The following is a 25,972-nucleotide window of genomic DNA, read 5'->3' as shown; positions in this document are numbered from 1 at the left end:
ATCTGTCCTCAAGGTGTGAGCTCAAACACCAGGTTCTTCCCTCCAGCTCCTTCCCCCCCAGCTCCTCCCAGAGCACAGCATCCCACCCAGGCCAAGGATCCCTCTCCATCTGCTTCACTCCCTGGCCAAGGTGTCTGTGACTCCCCTGGATGCAGGGGAGAGGTGGCAGCTCTAGATGTGGTGCCTGCCAGGACACCACACTTCAGGGCATACAGCACAACCCCTGCTGTGACCTGATGCTGCATATTACCTAAAGGATTAACCTGGGGCATATCTACAAACCCCAGCAGTAGCTGGAGCCCAGATCTCTCCAGGAGATCATCGTGCGACTGAGGTCCACGGCTCCCACCCACTCCTGGGAAACCTCCCCAGACATCTCCCTTCTCAGTCGATGCTGGAGAGCATGTCACACACCACCCATCCCAGAATACCACTGACTCCTGGACTCAACCTTACTGTGTGACACTGAGGCAGTGGAGACCATGTCTCCTCATTCACCCAACTGTGCTGCTTTTCGCTTAGGGGCTCCCAAAATCTGAAGTTGTAACACCCTTTAGTGGGACAAATTTACAGTGAAAAGGCTCAGAGACAGGTAAACTGGGAGCCCAGGAACACCAGGTTCGTTTCCCTAAGCTGATTTAGGGCTTTTCTCATTTTTCTTAAGAGTGCCTAATTAAGAGGAAAGGCACATGTGACCCTGGAGAAATGTACCTGATTAGAAGGAGGAATTGGTAAACGCTGATTCTTCCAAGCAGGGGCTCTTCTGCTAGGAACTTGTCAGCTCAGGAAGGGGAGGGAGAAACCCCGCTATGCCAATCTGCTGAACCATGGTACAAACCAGGATGAAATTCCCCTGGCAGATGAGACAGAGTGGTGTATCTTAAAGCCTTCATGGGATGCTGAAACCGTGTAGGGAGAATTTCAGTGACTGGTATAAAGAGGCTCATCTTCCTTGTGGCAGAGAGAGATCACACCGCCCCACTCCCCACCCCCAGGTCTGATGGGAAGAAGGATCCACCTGAGGATTGTTTCCCCTTCTCTGATAAGCTCCAAACCCATCCCCCCACCCCAAACCACACAAAACTGCAAAAATTTCTATTAAGCCTTTCACACCAAGAGAAGAGAAGGTAAATGTTCATTTTACTTTTTACAGGAGATAAAGAGGTGCTCAAAAATACCAACAGTGAGTTGAAAAGTGGTGGGTGCTGCTTTATTGCATGCAGGACTGGGGCAGCTTCCAAAAAGAGCATGAAGAAGACACGCACAGCCTCAGTCGTTAAGGGGAACCCTGTTAACTAGGATTTTATTTACTGTGATACATCAATACTCAGCGAGGTATCTGCAGCAAGAACTCCACCCCAGCAACGAGCAACGTAGCAATGGCATACTGTGAGACCCGGCATGCAAAAACCCCTTTGGATGTTAGCAGTGGCTCCTGTTATTTGGTCTAATCTGGTTGGTAGTCAGGAGCTCTGCTTGGGGTTGTACAAGGAGTGGTCTCCTACGGGAAAGTCTGCCAGGACCCTAGAAGTGGGTTTGAACCACAGTGGGTCCACACTATGTCCAAGCAGGGATGCATCCACTCTTATCTCTCCTCACTGAGTCCAGCATTTCTTGGGATATAAACAAAGACGTAACTTCTTTGGAAATGCCCATGGCATGGCTGTATGATTGTTGCTGAGCTTTGGTTGTGGGCAAGACCCAAAACTCCCACCATCTCTCCAGCTAGTAGCTGATCTTCCTGCTTTCCTTCTCCTCTGTGTTTGGTGGATCTTGTGCATATCATGTTATACACTGTTGTTGGGCTGAGCAGGGCATGGAGTCTGCATCTCTGGAGGCTTTGAAGAAGAGGTTGGACTCTTTTGGGGATGGTCTGCACAAGTCAGCAAGCCACGGGTACAAAATCACCTGGCTCTCCCATCACTGCCTTCCCCCTACACAACTCATGAAAATCTCAGGCCATACCTTGCACCCACGTTTGAGTGCAATCATAGCAAGGGACCAACTGCAATAATACTTGGCTCTTTCAAAGGACATTTCTGGCTGTGGGTCTCAAGAAGCTTCACCAAAGTACCCTCCAATTTTTGGTGGAGGAAAAGGGAACATCTGAAGTTAGTAGTTTATTCACAGTCACGGGACAAGCCAGGCACAAAACATCCTCCTGCTCCTAAACTGGCAAAGGTACCATCTCTCCTCTGCTCCCACAGCCACCCAGACACTGCTCCCTGCCTCGGCATTTATAGAGGGTAGGAGATACTGCTTTTTGGGGACAGCAGCAGTAGGTTCTTTCTCTGTGGTTTGCAAAGTGCTCTGCAACCTCATGGCTCTCTACAGATGTTTCAGAATAAATATATTCATGCATGCTTTAAGGCCATGACAATGCACAGATTGCTTTTGTTGCAGGGGACTCATTGCTGGCTCAGACCTACAGCCTGCCCTTGGCTGCTGGCTTGCCTTCCCAGCTCTGCACACACATGCACATCTGCTCCAAGCCATCTGAGGACCAACAATCTCCAGGCAGCACAAGGAGAGCAACGTGATGGAGTACACCTCTCCACAGTGACCCCCAGCAAGAAATGGTGGCAGCTGCTAGGAAAAGGGTGGTCCAACCTCCCTGCACCAGTTTGTCCAGTGGGTTTGCCATCTGCAAAACAGCATGTCCAAATGTACTTCAGCTTCACAGCAAGGTGATTCTCCATGGGACTGGTCTTCAGAGACACCAAGCAGCCACAGTCACAGCAGGAGTCACTGCAGCCTGCAGGGAGAAGCACTCCATCACAAACAAACCCTCCCTTTTTAATGATTAGGACGGAAACTGGAAGCCAGGGCTCTCTCCAGGTTATCTCTCCTGTTTCTAGTATGGCAGTATCTTATTTTTCCTTCAGTCTTCTGGTATGCCATTGCCACACCTGGAGGGCTTAGGGCAGCCTCGTATTTCCAAGCCTGCAAGACCCTGTGCCAGTCAAACCTGTTGAATCCCTGCTGAATTCACAAGCACGCAGTATTGTACTCTAGGAAAATACAGCCGCAAGCTCATGGCCCCCTCCTCCCCATCATTCAGAGGACAGCACGTATATGGACCATTTCGCAGGGCTGAGGGGCTCCAAAGCGTTGAGCTGTCCTCCACTTTTTCGCGATGCCATCCCTCATTCAAAAAAAAAAAAAACCCACAACCCAAAAACCACATAAAAACTGAACAAAGAACTGAACTGAGAGAAAGAAAAACAAAACCAAAAGCATAGCTGGAGCAAGAAGGGCTGAGCAGGAGGGGGATCAGGCTCTAAAAACAATGGAGCCCTTCAGCTGAGCTGGTTTGAGACTGTCGGTGAAAGTGAGGAGGAAATACATCACCTTGCGGATCTGGGCTAACTCCGCTATCCGCTCCCCAAATTCCTGGGCATCTGCCTCATTGCACTCCACCTCCTTGGCCCCTGCCTTCTTCCAGAAGATGCCCACCGGCTCTAGCAGCTGCCGGTTCATAAGGTGGGTGAGATCAGGAGTCCAGTGCTGGGAGGTGCCGGTCACTGTGACCTTCCCAGGTTTCTCCAGCTGGATGTTCCAGCGGAGGAAACGCAGGTTGTGCTGCCGGATGAAATCCACTCGGTAGACGTGCTCGTTGGGACGCAGCAGCTTCTCGCCGTCCTGGGGCCTCATGTTTTTTTGCTGCAGGCTCTGGAATCGCAGCCGCATGCACCGGGTGAGCTGGTCATCGCGGATGAAGGGCAGCTCGAGCATCCCTGCCTCGGCTGCCATCGCCTCAGCTGCTCCTCTGCTGGGTCCTCAGCGACGTCTGGCTCTCAAACAGGACACACAAGGGGAAAAAGCCACCAAGCCCCCGGAGCTGGTGCCCCCTCTCTACGGTCCCAGCAGTGCTAGGCAACTCGGGCCAGTGACGCAAAACACCTTCCAGGGCTTCCTCTGGGTGCCCTCCCGCTTCATTTGCAGATTAGGAACTGATGGTGCTGCTGTGCACAATAATCTATAGGGAAGGATGTCTGATGTCAGCCTCCCTGGCAACCTCCCTGGCAACCGTGGCTCGTTATCCCAAAACGAAGGCCTGCAGTCAGGGATGCCACCCAACAGATCTGGGTTGCCCTGGCTTTCTCTGAGTGTAGGCTCATGGGGTAATTCATGTTGGAAGGAGACTCTGGAGGGGGTCTGGTCCAACCTGCCGCTCAAGGCAGGACTTACTTCAAGGTTAAATCAGGTTGTTTGGGGCTTTGTCCAGTCCATCTTTAAGTATTTCCACGGATGGAAATCCCACAGCTTCTTTGGGCCCCTGTTACAGTGTCTGACCATGCTCATGTTGAAGATAAGCTGCATCTTGTGTTGTTGTCTTTTAACCTGCGACTCTCCATCTCCAGCAAGAGTCTGGCTCTGTCTTGTCCTCCCTGAAGGCAGCAATAAGCTCCCGCTTCACCGTCCCTTCTCCTGGGTACATAAACTTGCTTCCCTCGGCCTCTCCATTTATGTCATGTGCTCCAGACCATCTTGGTGGCCTCCATCAGGCTCACTTCAGTCTGTCACTGTCTTCTTCTGGGGACCCCAAAACAGTGCCCAGATGGGGATTAACAAACACCAGAGGGAAGGAATATTTTACCTCACCCTCCTGGCTGCACTCATGTTAGTTTGGCCCCATGTGTGCTTGGCCTTCATCTCTGCAATGGTGCATATTGGACTTAGTCAGCTTGTCCCTGAGGACCCTGTGTCCTTCCCTGGATGGCACAGCTGGCAGGGGTCAGGCTCCACACCGCTCCTGCAGCAGTTGGTGGGCACCAGCAGCTCAACATGGGTCTGCCCGCCTTCAAAAGGACCAGCCTGATGTTGGAGAGGGTGTTCACACATGGGCTTCACCTTAGTGTGCCTGGGAAAGGGGAACTCGGGTACAGTCTTCACCTTAACGCTTCTTTCTTTGGGCCGGGTGGCGAAGCAGGTCCAAGATGCAATCAACCTCCTCCCGGGCACTGTATGGATGCTCTGAGCTCACATGAGCACCAGCAAGACCATCATGCTCAACCTGGAACCACTCATTTCCCAGCAATTGCTTGGCACAATTAAATCCAGAGCACTGGCACTGTGCTGGTGGGTTGTCTGGACAGTGGGTGGGATGAAGCGGAGTGGTGAACACTTTCCTCTTTGCGGGGTGCTGGGTGGCAACATGAGGCTCCAGACTCTGAAGAGAGGTGCCAGGCCAAGCCATGACACCTTCTACCAAGTGGCCCCATGACACAACAGCTAAACCACAGACACAGTTTTAGGTTTAACATGGAAAAAGAATGTTGGATGAGCCCAATTTGAGTTCTCCCTGGACAGCAATCGGACTGCACAGCGGACAACTCACCCCTTAGGCAGGGATGACTCTCAATGTTAAGAGATATTAGTCATTTAGCTTAAAGAAGAAATTTTTAAATTAATCACTTGGAGTTATAATGTTGTGTGATTTAGTATGCTGTTTACTTTGATTTACTCAGCACAAGTAGCCAGATTTGCTGAAGCTTTAGGTCACAAGCTCTAAACTTTCACCTAGGCTTACTGAACATGCACCTACTTAGTCAAAACAGAAGATAAGGAGGTTTCAAAGCTACAACCATCAACAGAAGCTGCAACTAGACAAGATAGCAGTCTGTCTGAAGACAGTGAAGGAATCCAATACAAGGTGAGAAGATCTCAGACCAGAATCACTGTTGGGGTGTGAAGAATGTATGAGAGGCAGGTGAATAGTCTGTAAGGGTATAATTGCTCAGGGATTTCTTTGTTCAGGTCCCCCCCATTCTTCTCCCTCCCTCTCCGGAGGCACCCAGCTCAAGTTGTGCCTGGACACAAGCTAAGTGATTAGTAGTATGCTAAACCTTAAAATCCTAAGTGATATAAAAGATTGATTGTGCACACATAATCCTTCAGGCATAAACCGCTGACCAAGTCTGGGACTAAGTCTGGATCCATCCGTACCTAAGCTCCTCCCCTGAGCAAGGGGGTCCATTCTAAACCTTGTGACTCAACAGGAGGGTTTCCTTACCCTTTGTATCTCCTAGACATAAACTGTTGACCAAGTTTTGGACTAAGATTGGATCCAGCTGCATCTATACTCCTCTCTGAGAAGGAGTTTAGAAAGCAAGGGTGTCCATTCTGAATCTTGTGACTCAACAGGAGGGTCTCCCTTACCTTTTCATATCTCTGATCTCTGTGTGAATCATTCTAAATCAATTCTAACTCAATTTTCCTTTGTATGTTTCTCCTATGTAGTAAGTAATAGAGTGAACCTTGACACTGAACTCTGTTAAGTCACACTTTTACAAATTCTCTAAGTGATCTAAAAGACTCGTCCGTGAGAGCATCCCATCCAAGACTGCCCTGTGCTCTTGAAGCAACTGAGGAGGAAGGAGACCAGGCTAGGTGACGGAGGTGCAGGGTTGTCTGAACCACTTGGCTTCAGAGCCTGGCCCCTGTCCCTCATTTGTTGAGCAATACCAGTGCAACCTCTGGAAGAACAGATATAAATCCAGACAACTGTTTAGGACAAAGTACTGCTGGAAATTATTTAAATGCCTCCATTTCAAGACCTTAATGTCTTTTCATAAGAGCTAGACACCTCAGAAGGGTCACAGAAAGGGTGTTATAGAGCCAGATCACACCTAAAGCCATGTAGGGTCAGCCAAGTCTCGGGAATTTAGAAAACAGCTCTAGATTAAACTCCAGTACCCCATTCCCACTCAGTGACTCAACCAACACAGGCTTAATGGGAAGTAGGGACATGGAGGGAGCCTTGGGGTGAAGTAGAAGAGAGTGTGTGAATAAAATAATCTCTTGGGATATACAGGGATGTGCTCGCTCATCTTATTCCCTTGAAGGTATTCCCCCTCCCCACACTTGAGAGAGACAGTTTCACAGTGTGGAGCAAGGGACACACAGAGTCTAAGTTACATCCTGGTGTAAATCAGTGTTACATTTTCTAGGAGCAATGGGAAACCTGGGACAAGATCCCTGTACGCATAGTTCTGTGATATGAACACCTCCCTCAGCATCTTTCAGCTCCTCCTAGGGCCTGAATCAGAGATGTTTTGGTGTCTAATGACAATAAAACTAGGTTTTAAACCAGGTTTAAGAATCTAGTGTCTTGCTGCCTTGTCTGTCCTCTCAACTGTTGCTTGTATCAGCATATTGAACAGTCAGGACTAGAGGTTTGCCCTGCAGGCATTAGGTCCGATGTGCAATGTTATCACAATTGCCTGTGCAACTGTACCAGGGACCAAGAGGTCCACTATTTCTGGACCAATGAAGGGCTCTGGGATCTTAGGGAAGGACCGTGCTCTAATCCTAGCACACCCAGCAGAGCTGGTGTCTCTTTGGACCAAGGGGTTAATCTGTGCACTCAATGTCTCCCATTTTGCTTTAAAAGTTGCTGCTGCGGTTTATAGCCATGCTTACTTCTTGCAGTTCATCACACGCTCTCAAAGCACCTTGGAAAAAGGGAGCAAAGGTCCCATCTAATTCAAAGGTCTCCAAAAGCAGGGGTGTGCTGAAGAATGTCTGGCCAGAGCCCTGAAGTGAACACCACAGCAAACTGAACATCACTGGGAGGGAAGACTTGGGGATAGGTCTGCAGCTTGTGCTTTTGTCAGAAAACAAACCCTTCTGAAAGAAAGAGGAGGCGGGTAAAGAAGAGCCTCTGAGAGTTAAGGGCATGGAAAATGAGAAGTCACAAACACCCACAGCCAAATTGCCAAGGGAGGAAAAGCGATGCCATTGGCAAACTGAAATAAGGAGGTGTCCACAGGGACCCGGCTTCTGTTCAGTTGGTATTTCCCAGGGCAGGGCTGCAAGTGAATGGTGAGGAGGGAAGACAACTCGCCTGCTCACCCCTGGGAGAGATCAACACTGAGGAACAAGCTAAACAACCCCTTGCACCATGCCTGTAACGAGAGCCACAACAGTCACCACAGCCATGATGGGAGGAAAACTTGCTGCTCACCCAGACACCAGCAACAACTTTCACAGGACTGACTTCTTCTGGGGCTGAGGACATGATGGAGATGGGCACAGACTGTCCAAGGATGTGGCACTGAACATCTCCTCCCCTCCCTGTACCTCTGTGGCTGCTCCCTGGGTCTGCAGCCCCTTGCTCTGCTGCAGCTCCTTGGTGACTTTCTGGCCCACAACACAGTCCCTTTGTAGCCCACACTCCAAGGAGCAGTCCAGCCATGGGACACGCCAGGGATGGATGCTGTGGGGAAGCAGCGGCTTGGGAGAAATACTAATACCCTCAAATCGCCCTACCTGCCCCAGCACAAGGTGTCTCATTGCCAAGGTGGGCACACACTGGACAGCCAGAGAGGTGGCACCATGGGAAAGAGGGAAACAGGACCAAACACTGCAGATGAGCATCCTGAATTTTGTTCTTGTTGTTTTCTTTAGGTTATTTTGGAGTGTGGAGAGTCAGATTTGGGATCTGGAGTACAGGATGGGACTTGATTGACTTGATTAAGGAGAAACTGGTCATGGGTTTGGTTTGAGTGTGATGTGACTCTAGTCACAGTGACTAATTCCCTTTGAAAGATAGTCCTTTAAGGAAGGTTTTTGCACATGAACATTTTTCTGGGCCTGAGGCATCCCCGAAGAACCAGTTTTTGAGCAAGACAAACACAAGTGAAGCCAAGATGTTGAAAACAGGCTTTCCACAGGCATGGGAACCTGCTTACCTTCTGCCACAGAGACTCCCGTGATGCCAGGGAGGAGCAGGCAGCCACGAACCAGCAGTTCCCCACTTGGCCCTGGTGTAAATCATGGGAGCTGATCCCGTCCACAAAGAGATGTGGATCATCACAGATTTCCTGTGGGACAAGAGGAAAACAGACACGTTGGGTAAGCGAGGAGACAGGGAAATCAGGAGCAGGGCTTCTTCTCAAAGGAAAATCTCTTTCTCTCTTCTTCGGGCTCCATTTAAATCCCACCCGCAGCTTTTTGCTGGCCTCGCTCATCATGTTGGTGGCAGGAAGACCTTGTCCTGCCTTTGACTCTCATCAGGACATGGGCAGCATCACTGCCAAAGCGATACCAGACCTATTCCCTATTCTGTTCCAGCGTCATCACAGCTTTGCTATAATTATCCCTGGTGATAATGGTACGTTTTCACACCATTACAGCCTTAGTGACCCATCCCCTCTTCTAAGTCCACTCTTTGTTATTTCTCATAAGCCTTTCAGCTCTTTCAACTCCATGACTGCTTTACCAGCTTCTCCCTCTCTTATTTTGCTCTGGAGAGTGTGACAGCACCACCTAAACCCACTGTCTCCCATACTGGAACTTGTGAATCTATCCAAACATAAAACCCTGCAGGAGCAGGGCAGAGCCAGTCATTTAGATGAGGAATTGCAGTGCCTAAATCAGAAAGTTCACCCAGGAAAGCTCGGTGCAGATTGAGGGCTCAGCCATGGTTGCAACAAGCCAAGTGTCCTCACCCAGGAGGTCTGTCCTTCCAGATATCAGCACAGCAGATGGAGAAAATTCAGTGAGCCAAACGCTTTGCAGCTGGGCCAGGAGAGTTGAATGCTTATTCTGACACCAAAATCAGCATGGTGGACTGTGCACATGTACCATGAACAGAGAAATGTGGGTAGAAGGCACCTAGGAGGTGAGCTCATCCACATCGATGTGGCACCAACCACATCGCCTTTCCTCTGCCTGGCTCCTGCCAGGCTGCCCTCCCTTCTTTCCACTCCCACTTACAGCCTGGCCAAGAAAGCACTTAAATAACAGAGGGTGTTGAGCAAGCTTTGTGTGACATACTGCTTTTTGTGGTTTTTTGTTTTTTTTTTTTTAATTTTTTCTCCTGATCAATCCAGTTTGGAAGGTCACGTCCAGCTGGAGGCTAGGAGCAGATGGGACTGAAAAAGAGCTGAAAAAGTCCTTTCCCCTTTGTTACTACGTTTAATTGGAAGTGGGGAAAGGAAAAGCAGATTTTCCTTCCCTCCTAGTTTTCCAGGCTGGCTGCACCCAGAATAACATGTTCCCCCAAAACTTTGCACATGAGGATTTGCATTGCCTCTGCCCATCGTGGAGAGGAAAAGGAATTTGTAAGCACGTCCTGCTATTCCCACCTAACCCAGCCAGCACTGTACACCTTAAAAATCACCTGAGCTCCATCCAGACACAAACTCGGCAGGGATGAAACCCAAAGGAGAGAACTAATCCCCTTTCAGCTGCAGGCATTGCAGGAGGTTGGGCTAAGCGCTAGAGGGAGGCAAACTGACAGCTACCAAAGGCAAGAGCCACCTGAGCTTCTCAGCATCGCTGAGTGCAGACAGCACTGGGAGAGGAGCAGTGGGGTTTAATTCCTGCTCCATACTGCCAAGGAAGCACCCAGGAGCAGGGGGTGCATCCATCCTGTCCGTTGGTGATGGGGATGTCTGCAAGATCAGGTCTTAGTGATCCTGCTCTGGGGGGCAGAGGCATTGTGTTTGCCCCATTTGAGGACCACAGCTGTCCTTTCTGCCTGTGGGTGAATCTGCAGTGCACAGAAAAGGAGTCGCTTGGTATTATGTAGACAAGGGAGAACATGAAAGCATGAAAAACATATCCTGCTTGGCAGAAATTAGCACAGGGTAGAAGCTGTCAGATGCTCAGGGACCTTTCCTAAGAGCAGAGCAGTCAGTTAGCTGTGATTTCCCCATCACCAGGAAAGAGTTTGCCAATCAAAACCCCATGGTTGCTGATTTTAATAGAGAAAAGCCCTGTGTACTCGTCAAAAGAGAAGCCTGGCCTGGCAGAGACAAGTGGTGCAGCTTATTGGACCCCACTCTTGGACCCATGGCAGCAACGAAGGTGTCACGGCTGGAAAGGCTCATGCCAGGGCAGGCTCTCTCCGCAAAACACAATTCTCATTTGACTCATCTTCTCTTCCCACTAATGCAGATGGGTCCCTAAGAGCATAGTGTTCTTGAAGGATTCATTTAGGCAGCTCTTCAGATGCTGAAGTAGGCATTTCCCATTCGGGTGCACAGCTGGATGTGGCGTTTTAAGGTGCTTTTGGTCCAGCATGGTTGTGGCTGACAGCACACACTTAGCAGCCTGTGCACTCTTTAACCTCCTTCCCTCATAATGTACAAAACCCCATGGCAGTTGGCAGCTGAATTGGAAGTTTCCTAGGAGCACGAAGGTTGCTAAATGACACAATCCTTTGCTGCGGCAGGGGGTGACAGCCTCTCCCTTGACCCAGGATTTTGCGCTCCTGCTGCCTGGAGATGCATCAAGCCTTGGAGAAGGAGTGATGCTTTGCACAAGCATCAGCCCAGCACAATACACAGGCCTGGCTGGAAGGAAACACCACGTGAGCGCTGCACAAAACTTGTGCAAATCCCAAATTGCTCAGGGAGTCTTCTCAGGAGTCTACTCTGAAATGCAGAGAGGGGCTGCCATGCTCCCTTGCAGAAAGACCACGCAGCACCCTCAAGCCCTAGAACTGAGCTCTGACTCAGTGGCCTCCCAGTGACCCTAAGCACAGAATCACCAAATCAATGCAGTTAGAAGGAACTTCTGGAGATCACACTGTCCATCCCACCTACTCAAAGCAGGGTCAGCCAGACCAGGTTGCCCAGAAGCATGTTCAGACAGGTTTTGAGTATCTCCAGGGATGGAGATTCCACAACCTCTCTGGGCAACCTGCGCCAGTGTCTGGACCACCCTCACAGTAAAAAAATCTTTTCTCATGTTTAAATGGCATTTCCTGTTTTTCAATTCATTGTCAGTGTCTTTTATTCTGTCATTGGACACCACTAAGAAGTCTGGCTTAATTTCCCCTTGAGCCTTCTCTTTTCCAGGCTGAAGAGTCCCAGTTCTTTCAGCCTCTCCTTGTTTCAGATGCTCCAGTCCCTTAATGGCCCTTTGCTGCACTCGCAGGGGGGAAGGCAGCATTGACTCCTTGCTCTAACATTGCAGAGCTGATCCCATCAGGGTAAGACTCATCCACGGGTCAGTCTCCCCGTCAAAACCTCTTGACAAGGTTTCCAAAATCCCTTAGACTGAAGCTTCCCAATATTAAATTATTTGGATCCTTCAGTCCTCACTGAAGCTGCTGAGCTCCCACTCACACATTTTGGACCCGCTCTAGACTGCGTGGCCTTCAGTCCTCAGGGATGACATTCCCTGGGTGCTCTGCCTGTACTGAGGTGGGAGCAAGGGATGAAGGCGCTGCTTCAGCAAGGCTGCAATGCCCCCAGGATTGCACGGAGCGCAGCGGGACCCCGGTGTGTGAAGCAGCACCTTCCAGGTACAAAGCACACTCAGATCCATGAAGCACCATGCCCACATGGTGGGTGATGAACTAGAGATCAGAGGAAACTAGGTCAAAAAGAGCCAAGAAAAGCATTTCCTTTTTCCTGAGAACAGAGCTGAAAGAGAAAAAGAGCTTGTTTTGAGGCTCAACTGAACTACAGGGCCTGGGGTTTGCAAGTGCAAGGGGAGGAGAGAAGCAGAGATGCTCTGATCATTGAAGGTCATCACCTTGGTTTCCTCCCCTCCCTCCCGTGCAGCAGACAGAAACCAGGTGAGCAATACCATTTCCCCAGGTGGGCATTTCTCCAAAAGGCAAACACCACGTCACCCTCTCAACACCATGACCCTGAGAGAAGAGGGCAGCACACAAATGTGCACACCCACACACACCCCAGGGACTGTGTGTGTTCAGGCATTAGCCACCACAGAACCTGCTCAAGCTGACCCGTGGCACCCATGGCTTCAGCAAACAGTGGGTCCATCCTGTCCTTCATCTCATCACAGCCAGATCCTGGATCACGGCTGCTCCTAGTCTGGACACAGATGGCGAACAACAAGAAATAGCAGTGGAAATACAAAAGCTATGGCTGCAGGGAAGCTATGCCATCAGTGTGTTGCTCTTAACTCCACCTTGGCCAAGAGAGCCATCCGTGCCTCTTCATCCCCAAGGAGAACCTGTCTTGGAGGATCCCAAGGATTCTAAGCATCATCAGAGATGATGTGATCTCCCTAAAAGTGCCTGCTGAAACGGCCATTGAGCTCCAGGCAACAAAATACAATTTAGGGAAATACTGTGTGGATGGTCCTATGGAAAGATACAGCCTGATAACACAGGGAGGGCCAAACTAGTGAGTCAAAGTTCTGGTGATTCATATACTCCTCCCCACATCCTTCTTCCTGCAAGGGATGTGGGACAGAGGTGGAAGTCTGAGCCAGGGCTGGGAGAGGACTTTGAGGTCCCTGTTGATGAGAGCTGATTGGAGAGGTACCAGACCTGGATTATGGGAGCCCAGAATGGGCCAGTTTGCTCCCTCTGGCTTTGGGTTATTGAAGTCCATTAAGGAAAAGAAGACCTCATCAGTCCAATTACCTTGCACTTAGTGATATGATTTTGCTTCCCACAAAAAAGCATGTGGGCTTTTCCTCTGCTCTCCCCTTCGGTACTCTTTCCCCCAATACATACATTTTCCTTCCAAATGCATTTAAACCAGAAAATATCACCCTCGTCTTCCACAGCTAGTCCAATTCTGCACCGGGTAGTAATGAGCAAATCACCCTCTAATTGGCTTTATAATTGGTGACTGTCTTATCATAAATGTTTCCCAGTGCAGATCTCTCAGCTTTAGATTCACCGGGGATCTGGATACTGTCAAGCCAGCTGCAGGAGGGAAAAAGCTAAGGGGGAAAATAAGCATGTGAGATACAACATCTGCTGCATGCCAGGATCGTTTTTTGCTAACAAGATTTTGCAAGGAGCAGACTAGTCTAATTGTATTGCAGAGCCTGGATGTTTCAGGAACAATGCTTTCACTCAGACTTGCAAAATCAGCAAGATAATCTATTAGCACGGTTGCGCTTCTCCTCTCCCGGGCAATGGGGAACCAAAAGGATCCTGTGTCTTAAATGCCACTCACACAGCCAAGAGAGAAGAGGCATCCAAGCACAGCGAGCACTGGTGACGCAGCTGACACAAAGGTCCCTGTGCTGCCTTGCTGCAGGTACCTGCATTGGTAATGAGATTTTGCAAAAAGGGCAATTAAAATATTTGCACCAGGGTGACATAGGGAAGGGAAATAGGGTGAGTTTAGAAAAACAGGGGTTTGTATTCAGATGGATTATTATAGATTCATAGAACCACAGAATCACAGAATGGTTTGGGTTGGAAGGGACCTTTAAAGAATATCTAGTCAACGAGCAGGGGCATCTTCAACCAGATCAGGTTGCTCAAAGCCCCGTCGAACCTGACCTTGAATGTTTTCAGGGATGAGGCATCTACCACCTCTGGGCAACCTGTGCCAGTGTTTCACCACCCTCATCGTAAAAAATTTCTTCCTTATATCTATTCTGAGTCTACCCTCTTTTATTTTAAAACCATTACCCCTTTGTCCCATCGCAACAGGCCATACTAACAATTATATCCCCGGTGTCTTGGCTTCACACACATTGAAGAGTAGGTTTGATTAGTAATATCTATACCCTATAAAACTGTTTGTGGGGGTTTGTATTGCCTCAGTCAGATATCCCTAATGCTAATCCACACAGAGTATCTCAACGCATACACATTTGTATCTCTTATCAGTTCTCACGCCATGTAAAAGGCGTTGGACACTCCACCCACAGAAAACAGGACTTGCTTGTAAAAGGAGGCATCAAAAAAATATACTCTTCATCAACCCCATGACTCTCCTTGTGTACTTCAGCACCATGCTGTACTGTTTGTTTTGGAACCAGGAGGAGTGGGGATGGTGGCAAACAAGAATTAAAGGTCAATCTGCAGGCTTAGCAGCCTTGACAGGTCTCTCTGCGGTTTTATCTTCCGGATATCCAAAGTACAAAGGCACATAGAAGTTTCTGTTAAAGCAATAAGATGTGGAGAGACGCAACATGCTGTAAGAATGCTGCACCTCCCCGGAGCAGACCGAGAGGGAGAAGGATGGGAAGGGGACTGGGACTAGTACAGAAATCTCAGACCCATCATTCCCGTTCCTCCCACCTGAGGTCTCCAGGGATGCACTCCTGGAAAGCTTCACCATTATTCAGCCCAGGACTTCTTCAGTCTCTACCCAGCCAAGACCAATGCAGAGGCCACCACAGCCTGGCTTTTCGCATCTCCACACATTCAGACATAGCCCTCTCCAGATTTCCTCTCCTACAGCGAGCTGTTTTGATGTGTCTGGTTGCAGACCCGCTAAGAAAAAAATACTCCGTGGCTTCTGACAGCCCTGAGACCTACAGCTTTCAGCGCCGAAGTGGGAAAGTCTTCACACGCCTTGCGGACTAACTGTGGGGTGGGATGCTCAGAGCAGTGAGATGACATGCCCCACGTTACCCCATCCAGAGGCAGAGGTGGTCCCTCTTGGTTTCAAGCCCCAGCACTGTCTGGTCACCTCACAAGCCATTGTTCTTTTATGGAAATGATGTGACCTGGCTCCTTTTCATGCTGTGTTGCCTAAGCCAGCCTGACCCTTATGAGTGCACACAACTACAGTCCTGAGAAGTGAAGAAGAGGACAGTGAGAAAACAGAGCAGCTCTCAGAGATGGCTGCACCTCGATCTCCTTCACTTAAATCTTAGTACATGTAGGCATGGGCTCTAGGGAGCTACACCAGAGAGGTGGAAGAGGAGAAACAAAAATAAGCTCCCATGGCTGTTTTAACTTTAACACCCTATAACCTGATTCACCACAGTGCTGCTGGCCACGTTCTCCCAAGTCCCCCCATCCTCCATCATATCCCAGTCTTGAGCTTTCCTACAGATCTCCTTCAGCCAAGCTCCCTTGGGACGGTCCTAAGGCCTTGCAAGGTGAGGAACAACCCTGGTTTGGCAGCATCATGGGTTTAAAATACACCCACCCTCCAAATCCTGTCTCACCATGGCACTCTGCATCCTTAGTTGCACCAGCACTTCTAGTTGTGGGGTCTAACCTCAACCATAGGAACTGCTTTGGCTTGAAATTATCTGCACCAGGCCCAAAACTTGTTCTTGGGGAGGTTCACAGTCATGTTGGTACAAGTGGGGGACTGTGAACGAGGACGTTCCAAAGCTTGCAATACTTTTGAGCCATCAGTCCTCACCTCGGAGGACATGGTGGTGGGGACGCATTGGTGGCAAGGAGGGAGGAACCTATTCAAGTAATCCCTGCTGTGAGAAACCACAGCATTTCACGAGGAATGGTCCAAAACCACCCACTCATCATAGAGCTATTGTGAAATCCTGGAGCAAGCTGATGTGGCCACACGCTTGGCTGCACTGTTTATGCCTCCAAGTGACATAATTCAGGTTTGGCACTCGTGCCTGCTGAACGCTGCCCTGCCTAAATCCCAATTCCTGTGTCTCAGCGAAAGCCAAGCTTCTAAAACAGGATTTAGGAATCTAAATCATGCAGTGGGGTTTTTTTGTTTTTTGTTTTTGTTTTGTTTGTTTGTTTTTGTTGTTGTTGTTTTGTTTTTGTTTTTTGTTTGTTTGTTTGTTTTGGTTTGGTTTGGTTTAATTATCCTAAGAACCAAGTTATTGATGGCAAAAAAAAGAACCTGAAGCTGCAAAGGAAAATTACCTCCACCCTCCACTGTGCATATCTCGGATCAAAACTTCTTAACTGCCTTTCCATGGGGATACCTCCCACACAGCTTCGAGCCATACTGCCTGTTGGTTTGTGATTGTGTCATATTTATAGCACAGCAGCACCTTGATCCAAGATCAGGACTTGACCCCACCACAGTCCAAATTAATCCCTGACTTTGCAATGATGATGAAAAGGTCATCATGAGTTTAAGCCATTTAAAGCAATGACTTCCAGCCCACACCTATTCTAGTTATTCATACTCTGGGTGTAGCTTTACAGAGAGACCTGCTTTATGAGAAAACCACCCTCTAGAAATGTCGGCTTGTGAGCTTCTGTTAGGTGGGAGAAGGGACAAAAAGGGGCATTATTTAGAGGAAATGATTCAATATTCAACCACCAGGAAAAGGCTGAGCTCCTGCCACCGTTGAGAGAAGGAAGTAGAGAGGAATTTGGCATCAGGGTTGGCTGTAAGGACCCAGTGTTAACTGGTACCGAGTGGCACCTCCAAGGGAGTGTTCACCAAAAATGATGAAGCCTGTATTTAACAACCAGCAGGGATCTTCTCATGAGGCCATGGCCTCGAGTCATGAAACTGCAGGGGTTCACAAAGATGTCAAACTCAAGCAAACGTCATCTCTCTGTGGTAACATCACTTTCCCCCGTGGTGACTTCCTCCTAACCTGCTCAACTTTCCCAGGAACACAGGCAATACACAGAATTTCTAGGCAAGACTTTGAAGCCTTCAACTCATGCTCAATTTGCTGAGAGACACAACAATGCAGATACAACAGCAGCAGCTCCGGGACAGGAACATGCACAAGCTCTGCCAGCAATAAGTAGCACAGGGTCTCCACACAAACTCACTACATGGTTTACATGGGGTGTATACAAGCTAAACATGCATATGACTAGACTTTTAGGCAGTTTCTCTAGTTACTAAGCACTCTGTTTATGTTTTCCATCATTAATTCTTACTCAACTCTATCAGTGATAAGTCAAGCTTTAACCATCCATGACCACTCTCTTCTAAGATGGTTTATCCCTTTTCCTTCTTGGAGGGGAACTGGGAGGAATGCATCACTGAGCAGTGGTTTCTTCTCAAATATCTATAAATATCAAAGATGTGGGATGTTTTGTTTTGTCTCTATGTGAACACACAGGTCACCCCTCCCAAACTGCACTCTCTTGCCTTGTTGGTCAACACAGTTCCTGCTAGCTCCAGCTATCACCTGAAGGGGACAGATGCTTCAAATTGCCCTTGGGAACCTGATTTCTTCTTGTGAGATTTGATAAAGACACCTCAAGGGCTGAAGAAGTGGTGCCAGCTTGCCCCTGCACAACAGGAACTGGGAACAGTGGCTGAAGCACTGATCGCCTTTAGGAGAAGCCAGGGCCAAAAAGGGGGTGAAGCCAGAGCATTTGTCAAACTCTTGTGAGAGCATCACTCTGGTGTGCTCCTTTTGGCTGCATGTTCTGTGCAGAAGGTTAGACTAAAAGGGACCTGTTGGGGGGTTTTCAGAGAGATGAGCATCCAGATGAGGATGTGAAGGGGTCAGCAGATGATACAGGTTGGCACTCTGCTCTGCAGGCTTGGTCCTGGCGTGCTCAACTGCCAAGCGCCCGTGCTGTGCTCCAGGCCACTGCCAACACCTCAAGGCTCTTTCCTTTCTCAAGGATGCTTTTCATTCTCCTCCACTTCTCCAAGTGCCCCAGTTCAAGACTGTCTTGTCTAGGGGTGCCTGGGGGAGCTGAGCACCAGGTCTCTACCACTGCACATGGCAGCGAGACAGCATGCAGGCTGAGGACAGATGGCCATGAGCGTGGGCAGGATGGTCAAGCAGGGCAGGACCACCCCAAGGAATTCACCCCCCCATTGCACAGTGTTTCAGCACACACAGGTCCAAACGATTGCATTGGGAAAAGTGCCTTCACGTAGGACAAAAATCCCACCCTACCATGCTTCCCTGCACTGCACATTGCAGTTTGCCTCATAAACAGGTTTTTAATCTTTGCAGGGCTCTGGGGCAGTATTTGCACAGTCTCTGTGTTAAATTATATCTATCAGAGGAGAAACAATGCCATTCCACTTACTGTCAAATTGCATTGGGGTTTTATTTTAAAAAGGGAAGACTTGGAGTATTTAATGCTCTGTACAAATAATTCAGATGGTGTCAGTCGTTTGGCAGTGAGGAAAGGACAAGCCCTTGCCCTGGGGTGTTTACAAAAACAGACGCTAGCTGCATTTATTCATCCCCAGTCAACCCATCGATGTTCCTGGACTGGACAGGAGTCCAGGCTCTGCTGAATGGGGCAAGAATGAAAGAGGATGGAGAGAAGGTTTGTACCTGTTTCTTTACAGGTGTAGGTATCCCTCTGCCCTGACCACATATGAATTACAGGGTTACCATATATTTAAAGGGAATAGAAATGCAGAAGCAAGCGTGCACACAGGATCCAAGTGGCATATGCTAAATTTAAGCCAATTCACACTAAAAAAAAAAAAAAAAATAATAATCTGAGGCAGGGACTGGTCTTCAGAACAAGTGGCCCAGAGCTGTGGTGGATTTTCCTCTCCTGGAAAAACTAAACTGGATGGTGCTTAGAGGAAGCAGGTCAAATTTAGTTCAATGGGGAATTAATTCAAGGAAGTGCCATGACCTCTCAAGTAGAAATCAGCCGACACGTCAGCAGTGGTCCCCTTTGGCTTCGAATTTGCCAGACCAAGGAAATGGCTCCTTTTCTGCTCCAACTGCAGGGCAGGCATGGCTCTGGCTGCTGCCCTCCCACCAACGCTTCTTCCTATTTAATTCTTTCTTTAACTACTTCTTGAAACAGCCAGAATCAGCCCTCAGTTTTACTTCATTTCATGTTTTATTTTCCTTCTGCAAGAGGGATCACTGTGCCTGATAAGAGTCTTTGCAAGGGCTTCGGCAAAAGGCACTTGTTCCAGCAGGACTGAGCCTGCCCTTAACACAGGCAAATCACCCCAAAAGCCCATCCTCTCTGAGGGCTCAAAAAGTTAGAGCTCACAGGCAGTGCAGCATCTCCCATTTTGCACCAAGATTAAAAGGGCTGATCCAGGGCATAAATAGCTCTGTACCTGTTCTGCAGGCTGAATGTGCCCCTCTGGTACCCCAAATCCAGGAGGATTTGCACCATTCCCTCCCACGGAGCTCAGAGGGCAGCAGATGCTCAGGGCTCCTTTCTTCAACGCCCTCTGCTACTGTTATGCTCTTCCCCATTACCAGTACAATTATTTCCAGACACCGACACACGGTTGCATTAAGAAGCAGGCAATGAATCTAAACCACTGATTCTACCGCTGGTTTTGCATTTAATGCTGTGTCCTCCTGACGCTGAGGATGGAGCAGACTGGCAGGCTAATTTCTTATCAAAGGCTGCAGTGAGACATACCCACACTGGGCAGCTTATCACACCCCATCCTCAGTGGGGCAAAGGAGAGTGTGTTTGCCTGGCACCATGGGGCCATGGCCCTGGGAGGATCTGGCGAGATCTGCGGGAATGCAGTCAGGGTCAGCATCATGTTTAATGAGAGGAGAGACCTTTTAAAATAAGCATAAATTATTTAAAAATTTCTCTTGTCCATCCTTGAGGGGAAAGGTTGGGGGGGAGGGGGCTGTGAATGGCTTAAAAATGTAAAAGCAAGGTCAATCCAGAGACTGCATTAAATGGTGACCAAATCCTTTCCCAGCAAGGAGCAACCAGACTGGCAATCAGTTCCAGGCTTTACTGAAAACGTCAGATAAATTAACAGGCGAGCGGCTCATAAATCCCAAAGCTGAGAAATGCAAAAGTCTGGAAGGACTCCGACTCCCGTGATGGATCGCAGACAGATGACAGATGCTGCTCGGAGGAGATGGTCCCTCAGTCCATCCAGCAACACAGAGGAGCCACAGCATCAATGTCAACCACGAGCATCCTCTGAGCAGGACCAAAACTGAGCGAGACAGGCCAAAAAGCTGCAAAAAGCTGAGCAAAGACATCCCTGGAACACGGGTGGTAGAGGTTAGAATTTCTGGCAGAAGAAGGTCCAAGAGGGACACAGGGGCAGCAGAAGGTTATTGCTCCTTGACCATTGACATTTTAATTGTCTCCTGCTTTGGGTGAGCTCTCAGAAGCAAAGAACTGCAAGAACTTAACCTTTGTCTTCCCCATTATCTTCACCCTTGTGTTTTTGCCAGCTTCCCAGCCTGCGCTATACCCTGGGGAAAAAGACCTTTAAATGCAGAAACTTGTGGGCAGACAAACGCTGGTCCTGCTTTTAGTGAATTAGTTCATTGACTCCTTTCCCCTTCCAGGAAAACCCCACGGGGATTGATTGTATAACCCTCGTTCAGCAAGTGAAAGAAGCTAAGTGCTTAATAACGCAAGAAAAAGAGGTTCTGAAAGATGCTCGTCCATCTTGCAACATCTCATCCTCCAAACAAATAGCATCGAATTCAGGAGACAATGGGTATAATGGACAAAACCCCTATACACAAGTTAGGTTAGATATATGTTAGGTTGACAGAAAGTGGCTACTGAAAAATGATATTTTCTCAGTTTCTAGAATAAGATTCATCTTGTCTGGATGGAAAAAAAAAAAAAAAAAAAAAAAAAAAAAAAAAAAAACCTCATGGCTGTGAATGAGAGCATCTCTCCCCAGTGCCACAGTAGGGCTGAAAATGCCATGGCTCTACTGTCCTAAGACCTTCTGCTTCCCACAACCCTTCCCAAAATGCCTCACCTCTCTGTGTCCCCCAAAACAACTCCAATTCTCATACTTCCCCCTCCAAATGACATTGCTTCTGCGCTCAGATAAAGTAATACTGCCATTTAGCAAGAATCTACCTCTGTGCTGTTTAATCAGCGACAACCTCCCTTGACAATTCCTGCAGAGATAACTCGGCGCTTGCAAGCAAACGCTGGAGAGATATAAAAATACTGAGAAGCAGGGTTGGAGGGCAAAACTCTTCCCCTGGAGACTGGAGGGTGTAGACTTCACCCAAGAGAGTTTTCTCTGGTGGTTGCAACCAGCCAGGCTTGAACTCACAGTGCAGAGGTGCAGCTCAGGTTCAACCATCCCCACACGTCACCTTGAGCCACCCAGTCACTGTGACAACAGCCTGCTTGGAAACCCTCGTGCTTTGTCACAGCCTCTCTCGTTACACCAACTTCAGTGCAGCTCAGCGTGTCCCCCTCAAGCATTTTTGGGATCTCCTGCCCCAACCACTCTGCATCTGATGGGAGGCCATGAGGTGCTTCTGCAAGGTCCTGCCGGACACTGCCTGTGGACAGAGGAACACCCAGCACACAGCGGCCTGGTCTGCCTCTCCAGACAGGGAGGAAAAAACCTTCTCCAGGTTTAACCTTGTTCCCTGGGAATTGCAGAAGGACCAGAGCATGGGGTTCACCTGGTTCAACGTCACATCTGTGCACAGCGTAAGCCTTCCACCAGGCTTCATTTGCTTCCCACAGGAACACAGTGATGCCCAGATTTGTCCTGGCTAGTGACCAGCCTCAGCAGCAGGTCATCGCTTGGTGGACTGACCCTGAACCATGTGGCCCTCCTTGCCACAGAGAAAGCAAGCCCTTGCTAAGACCCAGGAGTACTAACGACCCTAATTTAACCCTGTACCAATCCCATGGCATCACTGGAAGTGGCCTGTAACCAAGAAGAGAGTTTGGGACAGTGATAATTAGAAGAAATTAACTGTTTTCCCACAGGGTAGATGAGCCTCTTCCAGCCTGGGCCATCACTGTTTTTTTTCCCAGGGGATCAACAGACACAGCCGAGTGTCACAGATCCCCCCCTTATTTCTGCCTCTCAGCCTGCATCTCATCCATCCCCTCCCCTTCTCAGTACCACCCTTCCCCATTTGTTTAGCTCCCAAACGCCCAGACCAGCTCACCAATGCACAGACTAAAACTCCTGCTCCCCTGTTGCCCTGCCAGAGTTCCTGTCTCAAACGGGGAGGGCAAAACCCAGAGCTTGAGGATCAGGCTAAGATTTTCTCTATGTCTGGTACTACTTGCCTGAATACAGAGATCTCCCTCGCCTTCATACAGCAGCAGGCAGAATGCAAGGAAGGAAGAAGTTTCAAGCAAGGAACTAGGATTTGGGCTTAGGCCAAAACACTAGGTTTAATTTCTAACGCAACAGCCAAGTGTTGCTGCCAGAAAGAGCTGCTGATGCTCCCCTAACCAGCTCCAAAGTCTGCTTTGGCTCAGCAATGAGCACCCAGTCTCATTTTAAAGTGGATGCACTAAAACAAAGATCTTCAGGACCCTCTTCCCAGCTCAGGCTGATGCTATGGCTTCCCTTTGATACGCTCGAGCAATTCGCTTTCTGGCTTTGCCGTGCTGCATCACCAAGACGTCCGGCAAACAACAGCCGAAGGCAAAGCCTGATCAGAGGGCTCAAACAGCGGCTCCCTCTGCAAAGATCTGGCATCCAGAGCAGGGCTCGAGGCCAGGGGAAAGCAAGGAGGAAGGGAGGGAGGGAGGACACCCCTCTGAAAAGAATAAGGCTGAGCCCGTTCCAGGAAACGCTGCAACGCCAGATGCAGGAGGAAGTAGAAGCAAAATAGCCTGACCTGGGAAGGGTTATTCATGAGCTGTTCCAGCAAAGCCCTTCAGGTCTGTCTTTTCCCCCCTGCTCAGAAAAACCTCAAGCAAGCAAGAGGTGAGTACTGCAGAGATTGCTTTTTTTTTTTTTTTTTTTTTTTTTTTTTTCCCCAAAGCAACCTCAGGCTTTGGGAGCACGTGGAGGAGCAGAAAGGATGAAGCAGGTCCTGGCTGGGAAGGAAGAGATGCACACACGAGAAGTGGGCTGTTTAAATTTGTACTAATGCCATGTAAATATATGAGAATGATTTTTGCCACTGCCAAAACTCATTCCCACTACCCCAGTGAGTTCACTACAGCTAATTCTCACATGTCTGAAAAAGTTAGCTCCTTCATATCACTTCTCTGCATAGATCACAAAAGGCAGCCTTTCTGAGACAGAAAACAGTTGTTTTTAATAGCTGATGCCTTTTATTTCCACTCCCCACCCACTCTGCTCTCACAGCAGGGCTTGAGGCGTGATGAGCTCTTGGGTTTTATCATGCAGTTTCAGCTGAAACTCTACAAAACAAACCATGGCCATGGCCCTGAGAGATAACGGAGATGTGTACACACCATCCCCTCCCTGCAGACAGCATCCCCAGGACTGGCAGACTCCATTTCTGGGTCAGGAAGACCCCAAAACACCATGTGCTAAAAGCTGGGAGTATCACTCTCTTTGTTTTTTCTAAACAAGAATAAAATGTGATTGCCTAAGGAAAGATTTCTTGGTTGTAGTAGAAAGAGGATGCTGTAGGGTCTTAGTGTGGCTGAATGCACAGTGCAATTACCACATAAGCAGAGCAGCTGATTTGAACTTTGTAGACATTTTGGACCCAGCTGAATACTGCACTGAATTGGAGAAGCCGATGGTGTTTCCCAGCTATGTTGCAGACAGTAAAGTGGTGAGATAGATATCAAGATCCCTAACACCCAGATGCATTTGCTTTCTCGCAGAAGATGCTTAGACCTTTTTCTGGGCTCTGTTACTTAGAGACCTGGTATGAATTCAGGCAGAATTGGGTCCAGCAACTAAAAATGTCACTTTGCATTGGCTGGCTGGCACAAAGCAGTTCTTGTCCTTGTGAAATTCAGTCATTTTTGCCAAAATGAACAACTGAAAGAAAGAACCTGGAGAAGTCCTGCAGAGAAAGAGGATTCTGGAAACGCCAGCAGTAACCAGGGCAGATGTGAGCTCAAATTTCTTTTTTGTGGTGATTTTGTTGTCAAGGAAGCTAGACAGGTCTGATCAAATGATCCTACCAGACAGTGGCATCAAGGAGCCTGCTGTTGCTCAGCATGGACTCCTACTGGTGCCGAAATTGCTGGCAAAGTTCCCCTCATCTAGCTCAGAAGAAGTGAAAGAGGGACCATCTCCACATCTAGTTAAGCACACAGAACCTTGCTTGCATGTGGGACCCACTTCCAGCATCCATTCCCACTGCTGGCTCATGCCAGAAGGAGCCCCTCTTTAACCATCCTCTGCTAATTCCTACACTTTAGAGGTCCCTTGCAACCCAAACTATTCTATGACTATATGAAACTGCAGAGCTGGCTGGTTGGAAGGAGCTTGAATTCACTCCATGCTTCAGCGAGGATGGGCTTGGACTAGATAGGCATGCCACCCTGCAGGTGAAGACCAGAAGGTCCAAAAAGCATTTTTAGAAAGACCTCATGCTTTCTGGAGCAAAGCAGCAAGAGAATGATACCTAGCTGGCTGACCTCAAGTTCTTCTAAGCAAGAGTGGATGCTACATGCCTGAACACCAAGGGCTGCAAGTGAGTTGAAAGCCAGAAAAGCAGATGGAAAAAAGCTCTGAGGTGTGCCCAGCAGAAGATGAGCAAACATTGCTCCTCTACAACTGGATCCAACCCTCTGTCATTACACATGTGGCTGAATTAATGCGTGTCTCTGAATGTAATCCAGCAAGGGGGTGTCAAATACATCCCTACCCTTCAGTCCCAGAGAAAGATGTTTAGAAAGTCTCAGGGATTGCCTATCTGATATATAAATGGAATATGCAATGTGTGTTCATGTTGTCCCCCACAACAAGACCAAACCGTGGTGGGCCCTGTCTTCAGAAGGCAGCTGTGCACAGAGCATCTTTCCACTCCAGTGAACAAGGGGAATAAACTAAAACACACACAGAGCTCTGCACAAACCCTGTGCCTAGACAGAGCTGGTATGGAAGAACCCAAGACAAAGTAGAGGGAAGCGAGACCTCCAACAAGGAGCCCAGTGGAATGCTGGAGGGTTCAGTCCCTCCTGCCACACAAGAGTCAGTTCAGCTCCATCCCTCCCTTCACACAAAGCCTTGTTGTCCACCCCCCCGGACTGCCCTCACCCAGACAGATGCAGCACTGTCTTGCAAAAGGCCAGCTGATTTTCTGGGCTGCTGGCGGGGACAAAGAGGACAAATGACAGCTCAGGCGACCCTGCCATGCTGAAATGTCACCAACCTGCGTGTGAAAACAGCACGGGCTGGGCAGGGAGGGCTGCTTCTCCCCACAGGCAAGGAAGGAAACCCAGGTGTGTTAGGTGCTGTGATATTGTCTCTCCCCAACTGCAATTATTGTTGCTCCCTGGGATGCCTTGTATTTAATGTGACTCAGAGAATTGGCTTCATGGGCAACCCCAAGCAGATGGTCACCCCAAGGCATACAAATTCCTCAAGACATAGTGCCCTCAGGTCCTGATGTGCAACTGTTGGGCAGGCACTGAGGACAGCAGAAGGGGGACAGGCACCATTACCCCCAGCCTCCCACAACCTGCCTCCATGCCAGACACAGCAACAGGGAGGACACACAGAGTGCTTTT

The 25,972-nt window shown here is 48.9% G+C and overlaps 2 protein-coding genes across 7 annotated transcripts in view; both read right to left on the bottom strand.

Moving 5' to 3' along the window:
• The window catches only part of CAPN5 (calpain 5), a 59,631-nt gene that overhangs the window by 14,270 nt on the left and 19,389 nt on the right, over positions 1 to 25,972 (bottom strand). For all 6 annotated transcript variants that reach the window (XM_042792813.1, XM_032991031.2, XM_042792812.1 and 3 more), the window contains exon 3: positions 8,697 to 8,828. In XM_042792813.1, coding sequence (XP_042648747.1) covers positions 8,697 to 8,828 — 132 coding nt within the window. The remainder of the gene's footprint in view (positions 1 to 8,696; positions 8,829 to 25,972) is intronic.
• LOC104361451 (olfactory marker protein) lies at positions 1,299 to 3,924 on the bottom strand. Its single transcript, XM_032991032.2, has one exon. The coding sequence runs from the start codon at positions 3,751 to 3,753 to the stop codon at positions 3,274 to 3,276; it is 480 nt and encodes a 159-aa protein (XP_032846923.2). The 5' UTR covers positions 3,754 to 3,924; the 3' UTR covers positions 1,299 to 3,273.

The sequence above is a fragment of the Tyto alba genome, unplaced genomic scaffold, assembly GCF_018691265.1.
Source record: "Tyto alba isolate M040663 unplaced genomic scaffold, T.alba_DEE_v4.0 Super-Scaffold_2, whole genome shotgun sequence".
Taxonomy (NCBI): Eukaryota; Metazoa; Chordata; class Aves; order Strigiformes; family Tytonidae; genus Tyto; species Tyto alba.
Note: the sequence above shows the minus strand (reverse complement) of the source record. Positions and strands in the feature narration are given on the sequence as shown.